The sequence below is a fragment of the Peromyscus eremicus genome, chromosome 15 (genome assembly GCF_949786415.1).
Source record: "Peromyscus eremicus chromosome 15, PerEre_H2_v1, whole genome shotgun sequence".
NCBI lineage: Eukaryota > Metazoa > Chordata > Mammalia > Rodentia > Cricetidae > Peromyscus > Peromyscus eremicus.
Genome location: NC_081431.1, coordinates 21,063,495 through 21,080,985, shown reverse-complemented (window position 1 = coordinate 21,080,985; position 17,491 = coordinate 21,063,495). Strand labels below are relative to the sequence as shown.

Genomic DNA, 17,491 nt, shown 5'->3' with positions numbered 1-17,491 from the left:
TATATATACCATATTCATGTATGAAATTCTCAAAATATAAAAATAATTTGAACTAAAAGAATGGAATATCCATAGTATTACAAACAAACAAAGAACTCTCACACAGTGAGAAACACTGAGGCAGGAAGACCTAACCGTCATTTTAGGGTTTGCCCCAGAAACTGATCACCCCTAAAACCAGGGAACACAGTCCTCCTCATACAGCCTCATGACTGTAAAATCAAACTTCTTTCTACATTCGTATGAGCCCTTTGATAGCCATAGGGGGCATCTTTGTGTGGAGAAAATCATGGATAATTTTCTTTGGCGATAAAATTTGAATTAACTTTAAAGAAACATTGATAGATTCAAGATCTTAGTTGTTATCAAATGCTTGAATTTATTGATTAAATTATTCAAAAATCATGACTGTGAAAGCTAAAAACCTTAGTATTCTATTTGCAAATCAATTAATTCTGTCATTCTACTTAAAGGTGTTAAAATATTTTTATGATTTTTAACTTGACATTTAAATCTCCTTTTAAAATATATTTAAATGGGGCATACACTATTTTGATTTTAAGTGTCTCAACTTTTTGATTCAACCAAAATTCCATAAGTTCATAAAATAGCCTTGATAATATGAAAAGAAAATTATAAATATGGCCAATCCTACAACCTTTCCTCTATTTAATGTGATTAATGTAGTAAAATGCATCTTAATGTCATAAGTCTAATAACTGACAGATGGTATGAAATTTCTGACTGTAAAATTCATTCCAAACTGACTCATAACCAAGTTTAAAGCAGTTGCTCAATTACAGATAAACAAAATTTCATGGTACATTTGATATTCTAATAGATTAACATCTTTAAAAATAACATTGAAATACTAAATATACTTGAGGTTTTGTTCTAAAATATAAATTATAGTTTTTTATTTCTTCAAACACTTTTTTTTTCCAGAGCTGAGGACTGAACCCAGGGCCTTGTGCTTGCTAGGCAAGCACTCTACCACTGAGCTAAATCCCTAACCCCCTTCAAACACTTTTGTACTTAGCTCTCAGGCTGTGTGGAGTTTAAAAGATGCTAACACATCGCATTATTATCATGTGAGTTATCTTCCACTAATGATGCAAATATTTCCTGAGGCTGCTATGTCAAGTAATTTGTAGGATACTAAAGATACAACTGACCAAACATCTCCTTGTCTTTTTAGACCCTCTGGTTGAGAAAGAGAAGATACTTTTGAGTGAAAAAAAAAAAGAAATTTTATAACATTATTCATTATATGACTATGTGTTCTCGAAGAAACAGAAAAGGAGGTGTATAAGTTTATTCAGAATGAGTAGGGAACTCCTTAATTTAAGATTGGTCAAATTAAACCTCATTTAGAATGCTAAGTACGAGCAAAGCATTGAAGAAAAGGGTATAACCACATAGATTTTTGGAGAGAGCATCTAGGTATCAGGAGAAGCCAGCATAAATTCACAAGGGGGCATGTTTGAGAAATCAGACTCTCCTGAAATGGAGTATGTTTGAAATAGGTCTATGGAAAACTAGAGTTAGGAAATGAGAGGGGGATGGATTACAGGAATTTGAGGGTTAGATTTCCACGATTTACTCTGAACGCTGAGGAACCAGGGCAGAGTTTGGAGCAGAGGGGAGATGCTGTCTGCTGTGAAGCTTAACAGAATCGTACTTCCTTCTGTGTTGAGAGGACAGTGCTGGGAGGCACAGGGGGAACCTTGGGTTGTTAGAGATATTCTAATAATCGTGGTGGGACATGATGTTTTAAGTGTATTAAGACAAGTTTGCGTGGAGTGGCCCTTTAAAAAAATTTATGGAGTTTTACTATCAATCCAGCAGAAAATTGTGGTAACATAAAACAAGTAGGAATACACAGGAAGCTAGAGGCAGGAAATGAGTAATGGATATGATCATATTTCATTGTATACTTGTATTCATAAGATAAAGAATGAAGATTTCAAAACCAAGTGAGAATTTATTTATTATGATTCCAATTAAGATACATTTCAAACAATAATTTAAAAGACAAATGTGTGTGCTTGAATATTCAGTATCTAGTGATAAACATTTTATAAAAATTATTTGTATGTGTTTCATGTGATAATTTTCATCTTTTTCTTTCTCTTCTCCCCATTCTGTTTCATTGGAGGCATTTAAAATTTTTTTTTTAGAATTCTTGGTATCAAACCCTGGGCCTGAGATGTGCAAGAAAAATGCTCTGTCACCGAAAAGTGTCCTGAGTCTCAATAACCATTTTTAAATTGATTTTACTATTAAACAATTAATCCTTACCCTGAATTTGTGAACAAAATTAAATTTTGTCTCTAACTCTGATTATCTTTGGCTTAAAATGTTTCCATTTTTAACTTTTGAAAAATCTATGGTTTGTAACTCTTTTATCTTCAAGTATTTCTGTTTTATTTTATATGATAATTTAAATGGAATGAAGGAGATACACATGGTTGGCAATGCCAGTATGATGTTCAAATGGCATAATACTTTCTGGAACATTTTAATAAGACTCAAAACAATTAGTAGTAGGGAACAAAGAGAAGTTGTTTCATGAAGTGGTTTAAAAATTAAAGACTTAGGAACCAGTGAGGAAAACATAAGGGGAATCCTTTTTCAGATTTCCTTTTAGAAAACAGCTGAGTCAACCATATGAACCAAGTGTCCATGAGTGCAGAAGAGGCAAAGGAAGAGTTATGAGGTAAAAGGGGTGGGGGTGGGGGTAAAAAGCATGGAGCTTCAAATGTTAGGCTATCAAATACTGAATTTAATCCAATACGCACATGACAGCATTGGATAGATTGAAGTGTGTAATTAAATTCTCAGAACATTGCTCTTGGCATTCCAGAACAGAAGACAGAAAACAATGCAAAAGACAGATGAGGAGGAAGAGTGAATATGGTCTTCTGAACATGACATACCTATTGCATTCATGAACTCACAGCAGCCACTTTACTGCACAAGATCTAAATGAGATCAAATCAGCCCAAATTCCAGCATAGATGGGGAGGTGCTTTCTAAGCCCATCCCTCACCGAGGAAATATTGACAGTTGGTACCTACTGAGGGAGAGAGAATCCTTCTTGTTGAGAGTGTGGCCACTAGTAGGTTTTTCATGCTCCAGTGAATGGCCACACCCATGAACTTATAGATAGCACTCACTGGACTTAGTTATCAAAAATAGTAATAAAAGGAGAAGACATGAAGTCATGGGGGGATATGGAGAGAGTCACGGTTTGGGGAGGGATATAACATTTGTCACTGTACACATGTATGAAATTCTCTAGGAATAAAAATATTAAAAATAAAACTACATAAATATTAAAGATAGTATCCTACATGTAATGTGAATTCTAGAGTATATTGTAACAAAAGTGGAAATAAATAGGATATTTGAATACACATAATCAGACACCTTTGGTCACGGAACAACTCACTCTCCAAAACGAAGTAGCTTAAAAAGAGAAATTCTCATAATTCCATACAGTTTAGCAATTTTGGATAAAACAAAATCTGTGATTTTTCCAGTTTTTTTTATCATTGTACTTATGTGTTTTGGATCAATCAGTTGTTTGTTTATAGCTGGCTAAACTGTCCTCCAATCTGTCATCTTTTACTACTGATGAGCTAGTTAAGTTTGTTCATCTAGTGACTGACCAGGTAGACTACAGTGTATCAATGTGCAAGATCATCTGGGATTGGGTGAAGTAAGTCAGCATGTAGAGATTCTTATTCAGAGGCTTCACATATATGAACTTGATTCCTGGATTCTGGAAGGTGACAAAAGAGAACTGAGTCCCCAGAATTCTCTTCTGACCTCTGCACATACAACATGCTAAGCCTATACCTGCACAAGTGCACATGTGCACGCATGCACACACACAAACACACACACACACACACACACACACACACACACACAAAGAGAGAAAGATACATAAAAATAAATAAATAATTTTAAAAAGTTGTTACAAGCCACTTAGCAAGCATTCAGAAAGTCAGGAAAAAAGTTTGAACTTTATTTTCAAATTTTATTTATTAATATTTAAATAATGGTGATTCTGACAAGTTTAAATTACAAGGCAATTTATATATAAGAAAATGTTTTAAATAGTAACATGAAATATAGTGGGCTATGCAAGTTACTCCTTTGAAACCCCTTTGAGCCTGAAATCCTATAACACATCATGCTGTAGCCAGTCCCTTTTTGCTGAACTGTGTGGGTAGCTAATTGAGTCACACAAGCTGAAAGTGGAGAACATTTGTCTTTTGTGTCAGGAAACAGTACTTGAGCAATGATGGATGACAGGGGATTTTAGTGCTGGAAAAACAAGAGAGATCATTAACATCAGCGATTTCGAGAACTATTTTGTGTGGTGTGTGTCTTATACCCTAATCTTTGGCCTCATCAACACATGGAATCACAGAAGAGAAGTGAAGGACCACACTAGTATAGTAGGGGGCACTGTGTCAGCTTGTGCTTAAAGCAGGAGTATCCATACATAACTACTTCAGCTGTCACGAGTCTGGTAGATGCTCTGTAGACAAGTGGACACAGTGACCTAGAGGCACAGTTTGTCATGCCTCTAGTTCCACCATATTAACATTAGAAGAACAAGCATCTGTGGCAATAGAAAAGGAGCATCATCATGGGCCCAAAAAAGCAACAATGAGATTCTGACCTTACAGAAGAGTTTTAATATCAGGAATGGAGATCTACTTCTGAGCCCGACCATCTCTCTTCTGATGAAAAAGCCTCCCAATAGCATCTTTCATTTCCTTGTTTCTTAGACTATAAATGATGGGGTTGAGAAATGGAGCAAGGATAACAAAAGTGACAGCAATTACTGTGTCCCAGAAGACCGAGTAGGTGGCCGAGAATCTCAAATACATGACAGCCACACTGCCAAAAAATAGCAAGAACACAGCAAGGTGGGCTGCACAGGTAGAAAAGGCCTTGTGCCTCCCTTCTTTTGAGGGCATCCCCAAAATCACCACAATAATCCGGATATAGGACAGGGCAATTACAAGGAAGGAGGCCAGGATCTCTACTGCATGGATGGCATCCACAATGACCACGAGAGATGTATCTGTACAGGCCAAACTGAGCACAGGGGTGAAATCACAGAAGATCTGATGGATCTTGTTGGAGCCACAGAAAGGCAGAGTGGCAATCCACACAATCTCAGGAAGTACCAGAAGGAAGCCACAGAAGCAGGATCCAGCTGTTAGTTGGATACAAAGTCTGGGAGTCATGATGGTTGGGTAACGGAGAGGATAGCAGATAGCTATGTACCTATCGATAGACATTGCTGTCAGGACACAGCCTTCTGTGATACCCAATGAGTGAAAAAAGTACATTTGCATGAGGCAGCCAGCTAGAGAGATGGTCTTCTTCTCACTGACTAGGCTGGAGAGCATCTTGGGAATGGTAGTTGTGGTATACCAGATCTCCAGGAAGGACAGCACACTGATAAAGAAATACATGGGTGTGTGCAGGGCCATGTCCAGCTGGACAGCAACAAAGATAACTAGGTTCCCTGATATGATGAATGCATATACAAAAAGCAAGAGAATGAAAAATAGGAGGCCACCTTCATACAGAGGTGGGAATATGGAGAAGAGGAACTCAATCACCATAGTTTGATTCTGGTTGGCCACCAACTGGGTCATCTGTGAAGGTAAGAAAAGACATAAGAAACTTCCTTGGAATTGCAGTGTTGCTTACATATAGATTTCTTTCTGTATTCAGTTATTTATGTTGAAAATGAGACCCTAAAAAAGTCAGAACAATTTCTAAACTATATAATTCTACACAGAAGCAGTAGAAACATTTATAAGACAATCTAATCTTTAAGTGACTTTTCTCTCACTGTCGTAGATTAATGTGAAGAAAGCTAAATGACCCAGAAGTTTAGTCTCAGAAAATATTTTCTGGGGATTCATCCGTTTTCAGAGTTTCCCCCTACCCTTACCCTCAACCCCTGTGTGACTAACCTCAAAACCTGCCCTTTGGTTTTCAAATATTCTGTTTTCCTATTCTTTAGGGGGGAAATTAAGTAAAATACAAAGAAAGTATCAGGAAAACATCTGACAATAATTATTTATTAGTTTTTTTTTTTACTTTTTCCTCCACTAATACTGTGCCTGAGCCTGGCAGGATTATCAGTTTCTGGGTTTCTGATTTCTTTGCTTTAGACTGGAGCTTCTGTTGTCCATCAGGTGGTAATTGTGCAGAGTTGTCCACTTTTTCTGTAGCTTTCCTTTCTCCCCTCTCCGTGGTTAATATGACAATTGTTCAAATTAAGAGGCTCTCTAGAATTACCTCGTACCTAATGAGCAGCCAGTTCTGGACAAACTTACAGCTACTCCCAACACCTATCCTCCCTCATCCCTCCCCTACAGAGACTGTGTAAGAGACATAGAAAAGAAATCATTCTCAATTTTAACAATTATACCTATCATATCAATGGTTGTCTTGGGGGAGGCTCCTAAAAGTTAGCTGCAAGAAAACTACACTAGCATCTACTTGTTGGGATAAAAGACAATCAAATTTCTTGCAAGGTTAAGTAGAATTGGTGAAGGCTGCATACACTCTCTCTAACCTGGACTGCCTCAATGTCTCAGTCCCCGCTAGCCATACCTCTGAGGAGTCATTGTGAAGATGAGTTTCTCTAAATGTGACCTTTGCCTCTCCTTTTGTTTTCAAAGCATTCAAGGTAAAACTCAAAACTACCAGCCTCCCAATCATTGTCATCATTAATGTAGTTCCAAACAAATTTTGGAACCAACTATCCTGAAAATCAATAGTTTTGAAAAAACTATTTTTTTTCAAAGTAGCTTTATTTTTGGCAACTTCATTTATTTTATTCTCTGGATCTACTTTTATCAAAATTTTGAGTGTCAGTGTCCCCATGTTCATGGAAGTCTTCATGATTCCCACTGCCAAAGTAACTATTCTCTCTTCTAACCATGCTTCAACTGTTCTGTTTTTCACATTTAATACATCTTTTGTTGCATTTCAAATATTCACATTTGAATTCAGTATTTCTCCCTCAGATAAACTAAAACCTCCTTAAGAGAAATCACACAAGAAATGAAATGATGCCATTAATTAATTCTTACGCGATGATAGTAATTCTAGTTACACACATTTGCTTTATATGCATTACATAATGTGTTCTTATCGATGATAGATTAATAGTTAGTGTTACACAATAGAGAAACTGGGAACAAATTAAGAGAAATAACTGTTTCAAATTAAAACAGCAAGGATTCAAAGCAGTAATTTGAAATTCAAGTTTGTTTGTCCTAGAAGTCTACGGCCTTCTATGTAAGAATTTACATATTTATCTTTTCAACTATCCCGGTTTTAGGGTGACAGAGCTGATGTGGTTTCTTCAGGTCAAAAAGAGACTACAATAAATATATTGAAGATTAGGAAAACTAGTTCACAGTAGATGCTTTTGGTTTTATGTACCAAGTTTGAGGGAAGAAGAAAGAAAAACAAGCATTGAAACGGTGGTACTCAGCTGAAGAGCAGAGCCAGCAAGAGGGAAAGATGTGAGCAATTGGAGGCACCCTCTCAGTAAAGTACTGATTGTTCTGTCTTGTCTTTGTAGGTAATTTCTCACCTGCAGAATGATGCACTGAATATGCAGAGGAGGAGATGGCAGAGCTATGAGAAAGGATAAGATAGTCCAGTGACAAGTATCTTGGAGAAGCCCAACATATGACTACTTCATTGCTCTAAACCTGGGGTTCCTCTCACCAGTGAATTGTCTCATTATCTGTCATGCATACATTTCTTCAACTGACCCTAAAGATTCTCTGATATGTGCCAAATCCTCCCAAAGGTTCAAGAACTATAGAAAAGTCAACAAAAATCCTTCTAGTTTCTGAAACAATAAAGGATGTAAATAATTTGTGGAATGACAGACAACTAATAGAATATAAAGAGGTCACCCTACAAATACGATTTGTTCAGTAAAGAAATCTGATTTAGTGTCTAGTGATTAAATAAAAACATTTTCTTCATCTTTGACTTCCTAAAAGGCTTTAATTATTTCAACCAATAGAATTCTAGTTCTCAAAAGACTTTAGCTATCAGTATCTTCATTAGCTCCCTGACCTCTGTTCCTTCTAGTGTTCTTTTTTCATTTCATGTCTCATAACTGAAATTCTTTACTAATGAAATGAAACTCCAAAAAGACAGGCTTTTACCCTGTGAAGAAACAGCTAGTTTCTGAAGAGTAGAGGATATGTAGGAAGGAGCAGGGAAAGAGCAGAAGTCTCATTGAATGTTGAATTTCATTAGCAGTCTGCACAACTTACCCTGTCTGAGGCCACAAAACACTACTCAGACTCTCTGCAGCCAGGGTCACTTCTATGGCGAGTATATAGATGTATCTGAACATTTCTTGGGGGACTACATAGAGTGGAAAGATAGCCTTTCTTGGGAGTTTCACTTTAGATGATACAGTATCTAAAGGAAGCATCCTAAGCTTTCCCTCTCAGGGACAAATTAAGGAGAAAGTGTCACGTAGTAATGAATGATCCTCAAGGGTGATTTCCATGGATTCTCCTGTGACCACAAAGTCTGTCTACCATTCAGGAGCACTAGTAAATGGAGAAAACAAAAACTCACAATGGACCTTAAAGAAGACCCATTCCAAAAACATGGCTTTCCTCTTGATTTCATATTCAATTTCTATTTCCTTCACTGCCCATACACATATATGTATTTAAGTTTTCAAAATATACGAGCTAGGCAAATTGATACTAATTTATGTTTGGTTGGTTGGTTGTTGTTTTAATTTATTTTACATCCCTCCCTCCTCTCCTCCCATTCCCTCCCTGGCCTCCCCACCTCCATCCACTCCTCCTGTATTTCTTTTCAGAAAGGGGCAGGCTTCCAACAGGTATCAACAAAACATGGCATTAAGACTAAGCACCTCCCCTGTGTTAAGGCTGTGTAAGGTGACCCAGTATTAGGAATAGTTTCCCAATAGTCAGCCAAAGTGTTAGGGACAGCACCTGATCCCATTGTTGGAGGTCCCACAAGTAGACCAATGGAAAAGGGGTGCATTTCTGGGTCAGGTAGAAACCTGATGCAAGGGAAACTCCTACGAATCTACAAGGATGACCCAGCAATAGTGGATACATAGCCTGAACTAGCCATCACTTGTGATTAGATTCATGACTACCCCAATTGTTATCAGACAGTCTTCATCCAGTAACTGATGGAAACAGATACAGAGAACCACAGCCAAACATTAGGCTGAGCTTGGAGAATCCTGTTGAAATGTGAGAGAAAAGATTGTAGGAACCAGAGGGTTGGAGGACATCATAGGAAAACTAAGAGAAAAAAAACTAATCTGGCTCATAGGAACTCACAAAGTCTGAACTTACAGCCAGGCAGCCTGCATGGGACCAACCAAGGCCCTCTAAATATATGTGACTGCTATGTAGGTTTGTTTTTATTTTTTAGACAATTATTAAATTTAAATATATTTTGATCATGATCTTCCTCTCCTTCAAGTTTGTCCATATCCTTTTTTCCTCCCTATCTATCCAACTTTAAGTTCTTTCTCAAGAAAATAAACCAAAAATCTAATATGACAATATCTTAGTTAGGGTTTCTATTGCTGTGAAGAGACACCATGACCACAGCAACTCTTTTTTTTGTTTTGTTTTGTTTTGTTTTGTTTTTCGAGACAGGGTTTCTCTGTGTAGCTTTGTGCCTCTCCTGGAACTCACTTGGTAGCCCAGGCTGGCCTCGAACTCACAGAGATCCACCTGGCTCTGCCTCCCGAGTGCTGGGATTAAAGGCGTGCACCACCACCGCCCGGCAACCACAGCAACTCTTATAAAGGAAAACATTTAATTGGAGCGGGTTAGAGGTTCAGAGGTTCAGTCCATTATCATCATGATGAGACATGATGGCATGCAAGCAGACATGGTGCTGGAGAAGGAACATCTTGATATGCAGGCAATAGGAAGCAGACTGACTCTACATTGAGTGAAGCTTGAGCAAAGAAGACCTCAAAGCCTACCCCCACATTGACACACTTCTTCCAACAAGGCCGCAAATACTCCAACAAGGCCACACCCTCTCTGAGCTTATGGGAGACAATTATATTCAAACTACCATGAACAACAAAACACCTCAAAACTAGAAAACAAAATACATCACTTGAAAACAAAACCACCAAGCTGTAACCAAATAAATGCACACATCAAAAACTGTGGAGTCCATTATCTGTTGGTCATCTGTTCCTGAACATGAGATCTGCCCTATTGTAGATGTACCCAGTATTATCCCTCTGGAGAAAACTAGTTTTCCCTCTTCTTGCAGGTATAAATGACAGTTTCAGTTGGTTATTCTTAAAGCTCAATTCGTATCAACTGAGTAAATATTAACTGATTAATGGTAGAAAGCTATAGCTATGTTAGTAAATGCAGAGGAAACACTCCATGAAGTCCTTATATAGTTTGACTAGCAGAAATATTATAACATGCAGCCAGAGGACCATGAAGATGTGAAATTGTGTCTCCTAGCTATGACAGGAAGGCTACACCCATAAAATCTCAACAACAACGCTAACTAAATAAAGCCTGGACAAGTCCAACCACAGTTGACATTCCAACATAGATAGGAAAATCTCTCAGGGCCTCACCCCTAGTTGAAGTGGGGTGTATGTTTGTGTGAACAAGAGGAAGAAAGTAGAGACAGAGATACAGATGAAGCAAACTACTCCATGAGAAAAGGAAAGGGAGAAAAATATTTGAACATCCTAAAGCAACAGTGAGTAGAGGACAATCCATACCCAAGGTGAGCATACATAAATGAACATGCTTATGCGAGCAGACTGACTAGGTTAGAAGAAAAGCTTAGTGATCCATAGATAGGCAGGGCATCTACAGAAGTACTATCTCTGCATGGGAGGAGACACAAAGCCTCAGAACACAAGCGGATGGTAAGACTCTAAGGGAAAACGGTAAAGAATGTGGTTGTCTTCCATCACTACCCAATGTTTAAAGTTAGTTTGTGTATCCATCAAATTATTATTTAAAGTTGACCTTTTAGAAATATTATGGTCTTTTAGAGTCAATATTCCATGCTCCAAGCTCTCCTCATATATATCCATGTTTTGATATTTTAATTAATTGAATTTGGCTTTGGAAGCTTTGCACGTGTATAAAATGCATACCAGCCACCCTCAATCCAAACCTCCATACTACCTCTGTCTATTCTCCTTCCTCTTCACACATTTCTCTTCTGTTCAGTGTGTTTGTTTTGTTTTGTGACCTACTGAAATTCATCAGGGCTGTATGTGTAATCAAGGGTTTGGAGCTATCCACTGGAGTCTAGTGGCTCATTATAAAGATTTGATATAACTATTGCAGTTATTAACTCACAACAACTGTAGTTCCCTGCACTGAAACTACAGAAGGGGGACTACAATTTTTCCAAATTTTAAGTATGTTTTCAAACTTTATTCTTCATCCATGCCCATGATACCTTTTTTAAGGTTGGACATTTCATTCTTGTTGTTTATATTTTTCACCAAGAGAAGAAAAAATATAATGTGATGTTCATTTGGTGTTCCTCTGGCATTACTTTCTTGGAAGTACATATTAGGTCTAATTGCAGTTTTAAAAAAGAGGAAAGGAATAAAAGAAGGAAAATATATTCCTCTACTTGTATCCTCTATGAATCATACAAGGGGCTTTTCTGAACTCTCCATGGGCTCACTTTTTTGTGCTTATCAACACAGATTTTTGTGTAGAAGGAATGATTGTCCTTGAAAGTTTTTCTTTCCCAAACCTGATGGGGAGACCTCTGGGGTCATTATAATGTGACATATTTCAAAAGAGAACCCTACTTCTTCCACTACTGCTGACAGTTCTGTGGTCTTTTACACTATTCTGAAGAATTTCTCCCCCAGTTGAGTCTATCTCAAGCACTTCAGAACTGCACTGTGCTCACAGCTGTCGCAATGACCAGTGCAGAAGAGAACTTGGACTTTGAACCATGGGCTGTGAGCCTCACTCCTTTTGTTCTCAATTCTTCCCCTAACTCATTTTATCTAGCATTGTGCAACAGAAATAATTTTTTATACATTATACACAGAAGAAAACCAATTATCAACTTTCATCTTCTATCTAGCCTGACTTTAACATTCCAGCTTCCTGTATGTATGAAGTCTTCATGGTAGAGAAGTCAGAAGATATTTCTTCCTGTACAGCCCATATCTCCACTTTCTTCTTGCTGATTTTTGGCAATGTGGCTCTCATATGGCTGAGCTTCTCTGTCACTTTCCAACTACTACTGGTGAGGGTCATTGCACTGATGTTTGATATCTGCCCCATTTTTCAGTCTATAGCCTGAGGAACACAGATATGAAAGATGTCATTAAGGAAATGTTCTGTGCTCAAAAGATGTTCAGTGTCTCTGGGAGCTAACATGTTTTTATCCATTCATGCATGTTCAAAGACATCTCATTCTGTGCATGTTTTTAAAGAGAATAATTCATTCGTATAATTACTATATATGCTTTTATTCGTATTGCTAGTTTGATTTCTTTCCAGTTCTTTTTTCTACTTTTTTGTTGTTTTGGTTTGGTTTTGAGACAGGGTTTCTCTGTGTAACTCTGGTTGTTCTAGAACTCACTCTGTAGACCAGGCTGGCCTTAGACTCGCAGAGATCTGCCTATTTATGCCTCCCAAGTGTTGAGATCAAAGGAAGGCATGTACCACCACTGGCCATCTTGTTTCCAATTTTCCAACCTAATGAACATTGTTTGTTCTGACAATGTATCCTAGAGACTTCCAAAATAATACATGTCAAAGTCTCTTAAATAATGTAATTAAAATACTAAGTATACTTGAATTTTCAATCTAAAACATCAATCATAGGTTGTGATTTTCTCCAACTGTTTGTACCTAGCTCTAAAACTATAAGAAATTAAAATGATTCTAACACACTATGTAGTTATCATGTGACTCATCCCTTTATTCATCCAGCAAATACTGAGACTGCTGTACCATGTAGTATTTTAGACACAGGTGATTCAACTGATATATATATATATATATATATATATATATATATATATATATATATATATATGATTATTATATTATTTACATCCCTTCCCTGTAAAACTACCATTTGAAAAAGTATAGAATTTTTTTAATGGATGAAAAAAAGAAACAAGCAAAATTTTAGAAAATTATCAAGTACACGAAATTATACACTTTGTGGAAAATAGGAAAGTAAATCTAGAAAAATAAGTTGATCAAGAGTGCATTGGGGAGCTGTAACTTTAAGTAGATGGGTCAATCTGAAACTCATTTAGAATGCCACAAAACCTTGAAGAAAATGGGGGATAACCATGCATATTAATGAAGAGAGTGTCCAGGCAATAGACAAGAGGGGACCTGTTTAAGAAATTAGACTATCATGTCTGAAATGGAGTGTGTCTAGCTATGGGTTATAGAAATGTTTAAGGAAATGAAAGGGAGATTGATCTGCAGGCTTTGAAAGCCCTAAAATTTAGATTTCCCTAATTTACTCTGAAATTAGGGAGCCGTTGGAGTGTTTGGAGCAGAGGAGAGATGCTATTGGTTAGAAGCTTGGCAGGTGATGCTGCTATGTTTGTACATGGAGTGCAAATTTCATGAATAAACAACTCTTTCATAAAGGTTTAAAGCCAAGTGCAGCAGAAAACAAGTGGGAATACAGGGAGTTGAGGGGAGAAGAAGACAAATATTGTCATACTTCATTGCTTATGTGTATTAATTCTCAAAAATAAAGAACAATTAACAATATGAAAAAATGTTCTCAATAAAAAGAAAAAAGAAATAATTGGGCTTTATTGATTATTGCATCCAATAAAGAGAAATCCAAATCATAATTTAGACACAAGTGCATATACCTATTTATTGTTTCAATCAAAGGAAAAATTATAAAAATATATTCATATTTTCTATGATGAATTTTATCTTTTCTCCTTTTCCCTATTCTCTATTTCATTAGAAATATCCTTTTTTGCAATCCTTGGATTCAGACCCTGGGCCTTATACATACAAGACAAGCACTCTTTCATTGAGCAGTATCCCTGACCCCTAAAATCATTTTTTAAACTGAAGTTACCATCCAGTAATGGAGTTTTATCTTATTTTCCAAATAAATTTAATTTGGATCTCTAATGATCATCTATAGCCAGAAATATAACAATTTGAATTTTAAACTTTTGAAAAATCTAAACTTATTGATCATAAAGGATATCCTTTTGCTTAATATAATAACTTAAATATACTGAAGAAGATACAAACTCGTTGGCCATGCCAGTATGTTATTCAAATGGTATAATCATTTCTAGATTATATTAGTAATAAATTCAAAAGGATTAATATAAGTAGTAGACAAAGAAGTGTTGTTTTGTTAAATGGTCTCAAAATTGAAGACTTGATGAGGAATCAGCCAGGAATATGTGATAAGATGAACCATTTTTGCCGATGCTCTTAGTTTGGAAACAGCTGCATGAACCATATGAACCAAGTGCTGATGGGTGTGGATGAGGCACAGGAAGAGTCATGAAATGAAAGTGTGAAATATAATGAGTGCCTAATGTTATATACTGGGTTTAATCTGATATACCTATGGCAGCAAAGAATAGATTTAGCAAGAAACTATATCCATAGGATAGCATCCCTGCCTTTCTGTTAGAGGAGGAGGAAAGAGTGAAAAGGCCAGAGAATAGGGCAGAGTACTATAAAGTGTTCTCTTCTGACTTCTGCACTCATGAACTCACAGCAGCTGTGCTTGCCAGCATAAGACCAGAACAAGAACAAGCTATCCCAAATCCCTGAGTAGATGATGGAGCTCTTCTCAGGACCCACACTTTACTGAGGAACTATTGGACATTGATAGCTCCTAAGGGAGGGAGGATCATTTCTTTGACAATATGATCACTGGCAAGCTTTACATGCTCCAATGCATAGCCACATACTCTTATATTAGGGTCAGCACTAATTTGACCTAGTGGGTTGTCAAAGAAGAATTAGAAAGGAAAAAAAAATAATTAAGAGGAGAGGAAGCAGAAGAGGAAGAAGAAAAAGAAGAAAAGGAAGAAAAGGGCAACAGCTACACAAAATTAGAAGTGGATATGGACGGGCTTGGGGATATCAGTTATATATCATGTATGAAATTCTGAAAAAATAAGGAAGTAATAAATAACAGTAAAATATAATATCCCTGATGTTATGAGTATGTTAACATATTTATATATGATTATATATTATAGATATATGTTTAACACATATATATTTAAAATAACATTTAGAGTGTGTTATTTTAAAAGTGCAAGTAGAAAATATGGTTTAAGAGATCTAATTGGGTATCTTTTGCTATGAAGCATATCCTCTTCCAAGATTAGTGGCTTTAAAAAAATTTTCTCTTAATTTTATAAATTGGCGACTTGAACCAGAACCACATAGGTGACTTTCTAGTCCTTGATCATTATATCTGTGCTTTCTGTATCAATCAGTTTTTGCTTGCAGCTTAATGAAGTAGTTTCCTACATGTGGTCTTTCACTTATAATGGGCTACTTGAGTTTGTTCATCCAGTGACTGGGTAGGGTAGCAGTATATAAGTGTGCATTTTCTCTGGAGGGCTTGTCTAAGAACTAGGACACAGACTCCCAGTTATACTGCACTGGTCAAATTAAGTCAAGAGGACTTAGGGGAGAAGAGAGATTTCATCCTTTAATGGGAAGAGGTGTCAATTCACCTTTTATGAATATTGGATATGGGAAAAGGTTATATTTTGCTATTTTTGAAATGTATAGATATCTGGCATTCTCATACTACACTGAAATCTACACTAGAACTTTCAAAAGTACTTACTTATATAGGTGTAAGCTAAATTGGGAGGCAGTGGTCTCTATTTAGAATCAGTGAGTAAGGAAAAATTCTAGCAAAGTAAACATTTTCAAAGTATTGTTATTTAGAGTCAGCAACTTTATTCCAGTAAAAACTGACATATTCAGGAAAACTCTACAGGACTTGAAATATTTAAGTACTTTTGAAACATCTGACTACTAAAAATTTTAGTGCCCAATACAACAGATAGCTATTCTTGCTAATATATTTCTATAATTATAATAATTTTACGATAATATAAAATAATATAAGTAATATTTATTATAACATTATAATAATATAGAAATCATAATTTACATAGTATATATCAATGGAAAGCTATACTACATTGAAACTCTTTGGAATGACTAACATTAAGGAAAACTAATGAGGAAATATCAAAGGAGCTTTCCATTAATTAAAGCCATGGGGAAATCAAGTTCAGTACCATAATTACTAGAGGGAAATACTGCAGTAGATAAATCTCACTGAGAAGATTTTAGTAATAGGTGTAACAGTCTTTCTTGAGAAACTAGAGAGATTTCAACTGAGTAAGTCCAAAAAAGTGAAGGGACCTCTTTGTCCCAGGAGGAGGTAAGAGAAGGATTCACATGTTTCTGAGATATACGTGGGCCATTTGTCATGAAGATAACTTCTAAGCAGATAAAGGGAGAAAGTCACTTAGCTAGTGTTCCTTCCATTAACTGAATGAATAATATTGGGAATTAAGATTCGTCTTGAGAAAGAAAACAATATGTAGAATGGAAGTCACTGATAATATCACTTTGTTTATATGGTATATATATATATATATATATATATATATATATATATATATATATGTATATGAATAATTAATACTTTTTACTGCTATGCTGTTTCCCTCCATTATGACACCGTCAGAGTTTTCTAATTAAAATCAGGATCCAAGAAAAAGCCACAGCGTTCCCTGCTGCTTTGACAACTTCCGATGACGGCAACCCATATGCATAGATCAGTGTGTGGTCAGTCGCACATCATCTTGCTCTGCAGCTCAAGCTGCGTAAGTCTCTATACTGAGATGTCACATGCATCCTTACCCTTGGTTGTGTTTCCCTTGTCAGCCTTGAGGCCTCACTCTCACCTGAGCATCTCTATGAGTAACAGAAAGCCTCATAGGAACAGAGCTGATTTCTGTCTAATTGTCTTATCCACAAACGGGAATTTGAATATGCCAGTCCTGGGCCTGTCAACAGTATCGTGAGTGATCACAGCGAGAGCTAAGACCAGCACCTAACTGGGTTTACAGTTTTTCCATGACTTCACAAAGGTAGTTGGGACTGCAACAGTTACCAAGCCTGGGGCAGAATGGTACAAGTAGACAATACAGTGATACCAATGATGAACTTAATAACAGTAGAGGATTACAGGGCACAGGATTATAGGGACCGACTATGGTCAGACCAGAAAAAGGATCTGGGGTGGAAAAAGAACTAAGGAACGTTGTTTTCTCTTCCTGTGCCAGTGATGATAAGCCTCATCAAAAAAAAAAAAAAAAAAAAAA

General features: G+C 36.5%; 1 protein-coding gene across 1 annotated transcript; it reads right to left on the bottom strand.

Moving 5' to 3' along the window:
• Nucleotides 1–4,733: 4,733 nt before the first annotated feature.
• Nucleotides 4,734–5,690, bottom strand: LOC131925595 (olfactory receptor 6K6-like). The gene has a single exon (XM_059280976.1). The coding sequence runs from the start codon at nt 5,688–5,690 to the stop codon at nt 4,734–4,736; it is 957 nt and encodes a 318-aa protein (XP_059136959.1).
• Nucleotides 5,691–17,491: the final 11,801 nt, after the last annotated feature.